Source organism: Protomyctophum parallelum (genome assembly GCF_964188405.1).
Source record: "Protomyctophum parallelum genome assembly, chromosome: 9".
Taxonomy (NCBI): Eukaryota; Metazoa; Chordata; class Actinopteri; order Myctophiformes; family Myctophidae; genus Protomyctophum; species Protomyctophum parallelum.
Window position 1 is genome coordinate 52,581,215 of NC_139706.1, and position 7,500 is coordinate 52,588,714.

At 47.0% G+C, this 7,500-nt stretch overlaps 1 protein-coding gene across 3 annotated transcripts in view; it reads left to right on the plus strand.

Moving 5' to 3' along the window:
* Nucleotides 1-7,500, plus strand: part of supt5h (SPT5 homolog, DSIF elongation factor subunit) — a 73,565-nt gene that overhangs the window by 11,299 nt on the left and 54,766 nt on the right. For all 3 annotated transcript variants that reach the window (XM_083773005.1, XM_083773004.1, XM_083773006.1), the window contains 4 exons: nt 100-168; nt 1,920-1,985; nt 2,215-2,245; nt 3,021-3,089. In XM_083773005.1, the coding sequence (XP_083629131.1) occupies nt 100-168; nt 1,920-1,985; nt 2,215-2,245; nt 3,021-3,089 (235 nt within the window). The remainder of the gene's footprint in view (nt 1-99; nt 169-1,919; nt 1,986-2,214; nt 2,246-3,020; nt 3,090-7,500) is intronic.

A 7,500-nucleotide genomic window follows, 5' to 3' on the forward strand; every position in this document is an offset into this window, starting at 1 on the left:
GGTTAAATGACCGAAATGAAGATTCAACTCGACACACGGTCACATGGGGTGATGAGAGCGCCCCTCACTTCACACAGGTGTGATTTTTGTCTTTTTCAGAGACTCCAGAGAAGAGGCTCTGGGGGAATACTACATGAGGAAATACGCCAAGTCATCTGGGGGGGAGCAGTGAGTGTACACACACACGCACGCACACACACACGCACACACACACACACACACACACACACGCACGCACGCACACACACACACACACGCACGCACGGAGGCGACTGTGTCTCAGGAGGTAGAGCAGGTCGTCCAATGATCCATGGGTCGGCGGTTCGAATCCCGGCTCCTCCTCCTCCTGTCTACATGTTGAAGTGTCCTTGGGCAAAGACACTGAACCCCAAACTGCTCCCGATGTGCTGGTTGGTGCCTTGCATGGCTTCTGCCGCAATCGGTGTGTGAATGTGTGTGAATGGGTGAATGTAATGCACAATCTATGTAAAGGTGTGTGAATGGGTGGGTGAATGTAATGCACAATCTATGTAAAGGTGTGTGAATGTGTGAATGTAATGCACCATCTATGTAAAGGTGTGTGAATGGGTGAATGTAATGCACCATCTATGTAAAGGTGTGTGAATGTAATGCACCATCTATGTAAAGGTGTGTGAATGGGTGAATGTAATGCACAATCTATGTAAAGATGTGTGAATGGGTGAATGTAATGCACAATCTATGTAAAGATGTGTGAATGGGTGAATGTAATGCACCATCTATGTAAAGATGTGTGAATGGGTGAATGTAATGCACCATCTATGTAAAGATGTGTGAATGGGTGAATGTAATGCACAATCTATGTAAAGGTGTGTGAATGGGTGAATGTAATGCACAATCTATGTAAAGGTGTGTGAATGGGTGAATGTAATGCACAATCTATGTAAAGGTGTGTGAATGGGTGAATGTAATGCACAATCTATGTAAAGGTGTGTGAATGGGTGAATGTAATGCACCATCTATGTAAAGGTGTGTGAATGGGTGAATGTAATGCACAATCTATGTAAAGATGTGTGAATGGGTGAATGTAATGCACAATCTATGTAAAGATGTGTGAATGGGTGAATGTAACGCACAATCTATGTAAAGATGTGTGAATGGGTGAATGTAACGCACAATCTATGTAAAGATGGGTGAATGTAATGCACCATCTATGTAAAGGTGTGTGAATGGGTGAATGTAATGCACAATCTATGTAAAGGTGTGTGAATGGGTGAATGTAATGCACCATCTATGTAAAGGTGTGTGAATGGGTGAATGTAATGCACCATCTATGTAAAGGTGTGTGCATGTGTGTGTGAATGGGTGAATGTAATGCACCATCTATGTAAAGGTGTGTGAATGTGTGTGTGAATGGGTGAATGTAATGCACAATCTATGTAAAGCGCCTTGGATAAAGGCGCTATATATAAATGCATCATTTACTATTCATGCACTCACGCACGCACGCACGCACGCACGCACGCACGCACACATGAGGCAATACGCTAGGGATGCACCGAAGGGGACATTGAATATAGGAAACATTTGGCCCGAATACCGAATATTATATATCTTTTTTCCTACCATTGCTGTCATGGCCGCACCTTAAAGCTACCTGCTTTATGGCAAAATAAAGGTTTATGGCAAAACTTAACTTAATAATAATATAATGATTAATAATGATTAATAATAATCACTATTATGGGTCCATAAAACAATTTATTCGGCTCTTTTGAATGCATTAATTGCATAGACTATTCTGTGATATATTTTCTTCCCATTCGACCATTCATTCATTCATTCATTCATTCATATTCATTAGGACGTCATTTTTACGTCAGTATGTGAGTAGTTTATTTGACCTCTGCGTTGACCTTTGACCTCTGCGTCGTCAACAGTTTCCCGGGAGGCTCCGAGGAGCTGTCCGATGACATCACACAGCAGCAGCTGCTTCCTGGTGTCAAGTAGGTCACGTGACGTCATCCGGCCAATCGGCATCCAGATAGCAGAGCATCTTAATTACTTTTTTGCCGATGATTTGAATTTGGCGTTACGACACTGACGTGTGTGTGTGTGTGTGTGTGTGTGTGTGTGTGTGTGTGTGTGTGTGTGTGTGTGTGTGTGTGTGTGTGTGTGTGTGTGTGTGTGTGTGTGTGTGTGTGTGTGTGTGTGTGTGTGTGTGTGTGTTCTCAGAGATCCTAACCTTTGGACTGTCAAGTGTAAGGTATGTGTTAGATTCGTATCATTCTTATTCTACATCTCAAAATTATGCAAAATGTCCAAAAGTTACATTATTTCATGAACTGTGCCGACAGCGGTCTCGTGCGGACAGCAGGGCTGACCTCGATTAGTCGACTAATCGATCGATCGGAAACGGGTCTCAGTCGACTGACCGCCTCTCAGTCGATGTTCACCTAAAAAACATCGACTTTTTTTTCCCCACAAAATATTATTGTATTATTCCACTAGGTCTGTGGGGGACATAAACACATTTTGAACATGCTTTCTGACTGTTTTTAATCAATCTCCAATGTGCATGTGGAGTGTGTCTGCCTGCTGTGTGGCAATGTGCCACTGCCTGTGACTTTAACGCACAGTGCGCTGGCCTGATAAGACTCCAGAATCTCAACCTCACCTGCTGTGCTCAATCTGGCTAATGACAAGCCTCTCAGTCCATGTTCAGTCGACTATCAGTCGACTGACAGCAAATTTATTCATATTAATTAATCGATGGTGACGTAATGACGGTATGTTTTAGTGTTGGGAGGATTAAAGGTAATGCTCCTGTGTATACATGTATGTAATCTAATCTGGCACCACTGCCGTATCAGGCACAAGTAGTCAATACTGAGATTTGACAGTTTGTAGCGGTCGAAAGTACTTGCGCGCTCTGCTTGCTCACTAGTAGGGCCTCCCCAGAGGGGCCTCCCCAGCCAAAAACGTTGAGAACCACTGTGCACTTCCTGTCCTCACCACGGGATCTACGTTTTCGTTTGCAGATCGGAGAAGAACGCGCCACGGTCATCGCCCTGATGAGGAAGTTCATCGCCTACCAGTTCACTGACACGGTAAGTTTACTATTATTATTATTATACAGTAAGTTTACTGTCTCCACCATGAAGGTTCACTTTCGGCCTGGAGGAGAGAGTATGTTTTATTGTCTCCACCAGGCCAAAGGCATGGGGAGAGAGTATGTTTTATTGTCTCCACCAGGCTGAAGGCATGGGGAGAGAGTATGTTTTATTGTCTCCACCAGGCTGAAGGCATGGGGAGAGAGTATGTTTTATTGTCTCCACCAGGCCGAAGGCATGGGGAGAGAGTATGTTTTATTGTCTCCACCAGGCCAAAGGCATGGGGAGAGAGTATGTTTTATTGTCTCCACCAGGCTGAAGGCATGGGGAGAGAGTATGTTTTATTGTCTCCACCAGGCCAAAGGCATGGGGAGAGAGTATGTTTTATTGTCTCCACCAGGCTGAAGGCATGGGGAGAGAGTATGTTTTATTGTCTCCACCAGGCTGAAGGCATGGGGAGAGAGTATGTTTTATTGTCTCCACCAGGCTGAAGGCATGGGGAGAGAGTATGTTTTATTGTCTCCACCAGGCCGAAGGCATGGGGAGAGAGTATGTTTTATTGTCTCCACCAGGCTGAAGGCATGGGGAGAGAGTATGTTTTATTGTCTCCACCAGGCCAAAGGCATGGGGAGAGAGTATGTTTTATTGTCTCCACCAGGCTGAAGGCATGGGGAGAGAGTATGTTTTATTGTCTCCACCATGAAGGCATGGGGAGAGAGTATGTTTTATTGTCTCCACCAGGCTGAAGGCATGGGGAGAGAGTATGTTTTATTGTCTCCACCAGGCTGAAGGCATGGGGAGAGAGTATGTTTTATTGTCTCCACCAGGCTGAAGGCATGGGGAGAGAGTATGTTTTATTGTCTCCACCAGGCTGAAGGCATGGGGAGAGAGTATGTTTTATTGTCTCCACCAGGCTGAAGGCATGGGGAGAGAGTATGTTTTATTGTCTCCACCAGGCTGAAGGCATGGGGAGAGAGTATGTTTTATTGTCTCCACCAGGCCGAAGGCATGGGGAGAGAGTATGTTTTATTGTCTCCACCAGGCTGAAGGCATGAGGAGAGAGTATGTTTTATTGTCTCCACCAGGCCGAAGGCATGGGGAGAGAGTATGTTTTATTGTCTCCACCATGAAGGCATGGGGAGAGAGTATGTTTTATTGTCTCCACCAGGCCGAAGGCATGGGGAGAGAGTATGTTTTATTGTCTCCACCAGGCTGAAGGCATGAGGAGAGAGTATGTTTTATTGTCTCCACCAGGCCGAAGGCATGGGGAGAGAGTATGTTTTATTGTCTCCACCATGAAGGCATGGGGAGAGAGTATGTTTTATTGTCTCCACCATGAAGGCATGGGGAGAGAGTATGTTTTATTGTCTCCACCAGGCTGAAGGCATGGGGAGAGAGTATGTTTTATTGTCTCCACCAGGCTGAAGGCATGGGGAGAGAGTATGTTTTATTGTCTCCACCAGGCTGAAGGCATGGGGAGAGAGTATGTTTTATTGTCTCCACCAGGCTGAAGGCATGGGGAGAGAGTATGTTTTATTGTCTCCACCAGGCTGAAGGCATGGGGAGAGAGTATGTTTTATTGTCTCCACCAGGCTGAAGGCATGGGGAGAGAGTATGTTTTATTGTCTCCACCAGGCTGAAGGCATGGGGAGAGAGTATGTTTTATTGTCTCCACCAGGCCGAAGGCATGGGGAGAGAGTATGTTTTATTGTCTCCACCAGGCTGAAGGCATGGGGAGAGAGTATGTTTTATTGTCTCCACCAGGCCAAAGGCATGGGGAGAGAGTATGTTTTATTGTCTCCACCAGGCCAAAGGCATGGGGAGAGAGTATGTTTTATTGTCTCCACCAGGCTGAAGGCATGGGGAGAGAGTATGTTTTATTGTCTCCACCAGGCCGAAGGCATGGGGAGAGAGTATGTTTTATTGTCTCCACCAGGCTGAAGGCATGGGGAGAGAGTATGTTTTATTGTCTCCACCAGGCTGAAGGCATGGGGAGAGAGTATGTTTTATTGTCTCCACCAGGCCGAAGGCATGGGGAGAGAGTATGTTTTATTGTCTCCACCAGGCCGAAGGCATGGGGAGAGAGTATGTTTTATTGTCTCCACCAGGCTGAAGGCATGGGGAGAGAGTATGTTTTATTGTCTCCACCAGGCTGAAGGCATGGGGAGAGAGTATGTTTTATTGTCTCCACCAGGCTGAAGGCATGGGGAGAGAGTATGTTTTATTGTCTCCACCAGGCTGAAGGCATGGGGAGAGAGTATGTTTTATTGTCTCCACCAGGCCGAAGGCATGGGGAGAGAGTATGTTTTATTGTCTCCACCAGGCTGAAGGCATGGGGAGAGAGTATGTTTTATTGTCTCCACCAGGCCGAAGGCTGGGGAGAGAGTATGTTTTATTGTCTCCACCAGGCTGAAGGCATGGGGAGAGAGTATGTTTTATTGTCTCCACCAGGCTGAAGGCATGGGGAGAGAGTATGTTTTATTGTCTCCACCAGGCCGAAGGCATGGGGAGAGAGTATGTTTTATTGTCTCCACCATGAAGGCATGGGGAGAGAGTATGTTTTATTGTCTCCACCAGGCCGAAGGCATGGGGAGAGAGTATGTTTTATTGTCTCCACCATGAAGGCATGGGGAGAGAGTATGTTTTATTGTCTCCACCATGAAGGCATGGGGAGAGAGTATGTTTTATTGTCTCCACCAGGCCGAAGGCATGGGGAGAGAGTATGTTTTATTGTCTCCACCATGAAGGCATGGGGAGAGAGTATGTTTTATTGTCTCCACCATGAAGGCATGGGGAGAGAGTATGTTTTATTGTCTCCACCATGAAGGCATGGGGAGAGAGTATGTTTTATTGTCTCCACCATGAAGGCATGGGGAGAGAGTGTTTTATTGTCTCCACCATGAAGGCATGGGGAGAGAGTATGTTTTATTGTCTCCGCCATGAAGGCATGGGGAGAGAGTATGTTTTATTGTCTCCACCATGAAGGCATGGGGAGAGAGTATGTTTTATTGTCTCCACCAGGCTGAAGGCATGGGGAGAGAGTATGTTGTATTGTCTCCACCAGGCCGAAGGCATGGGGAGAGAGTATGTTTTATTGTCTCCACCAGGCTGAAGGCATGGGGAGAGAGTATGTTTTATTGTCTCCACCATGAAGGCATGGGGAGAGAGTATGTTTTATTGTCTCCACCATGAAGGCATGGGGAGAGAGTATGTTTTATTGTCTCCACCATGAAGGCATGGGGAGAGAGTATGTTTTATTGTCTCCACCAGGCCGAAGGCATGGGGAGAGAGTATGTTTTATTGTCTCCACCAGGCCGAAGGCATGGGGAGAGAGTATGTTTTATTGTCTCCACCAGGCCGAAGGCATGGGGAGAGAGTATGTTTTATTGTCTCCACCAGGCCGAAGGCATGGGGAGAGAGTATGTTTTATTGTCTCCACCAGGCCGAAGGCATGGGGAGAGAGTATGTTTTATTGTCTCCACCAGGCCGAAGGCATGGGGAGAGAGTATGTTTTATTGTCTCCACCAGGCCGAAGGCATGGGGAGAGAGTATGTTTTATTGTCTCCACCAGGCTGAAGGCATGGGGAGAGAGTATGTTTTATTGTCTCCACCAGGCCGAAGGCATGGGGAGAGAGTATGTTTTATTGTCTCCACCAGGCCGAAGGCACGGGGAGAGAGTATGTTTTATTGTCTCCACCAGGCCGAAGGCATGGGGAGAGAGTATGTTTTATTGTCTCCACCAGGCCGAAGGCATGGGGAGAGAGTATGTTTTATTGTCTCCACCAGGCTGAAGGCATGGGGAGAGAGTATGTTTTATTGTCTCCACCAGGCTGAAGGCATGGTGGAGACAATAAAACCAGTGTCTGTGTCTGTCTGTCAATAAAACCAGTGTCTCTCCCCCTCAGCCTCTCCAGATAAAGTCCGTAGTGGCTCCGGAGCATGTGAAGGGCTACATCTCTCTCTCTCTAGTCTAAACCAGTGTCTCTCTCCCCTCAGCCCCTCCAGATAAAGTCTGTAGTGGCCTCTCTCTCTCTCTCTCTCTCTCTCTCTCTCTCTCTAGTCTAAACCAGTGTCTCTCTCCCCTCAGCCCCTCCAGATAAAGTCCCTAGTTGCATCTCTCTCTCTCTCTCTCTGTCTCTGCTCTAAACCAGTGTCTCTCTCCCCCCTCAGCCCCTCCAGATAAAGTCCGTAGTGGCCCCTGAGCACGTGAAGGGCTACATCTCTCTCTCTCTCTCTGCTCTAAACCAGTGTCTCTCTCCCCCCTCAGCCTCTCCAGATAAAGTCCGTAGTGGCTCCGGAGCATGTGAAGGGCTACATCTCTCTCTCTCTAGTCTAAACCAGTGTCTCTCTCCCCCCTCAGCCTCTCCAGATAAAGTCTGTAGTGGCTCCGGAGCATGTGAAGGGCTAC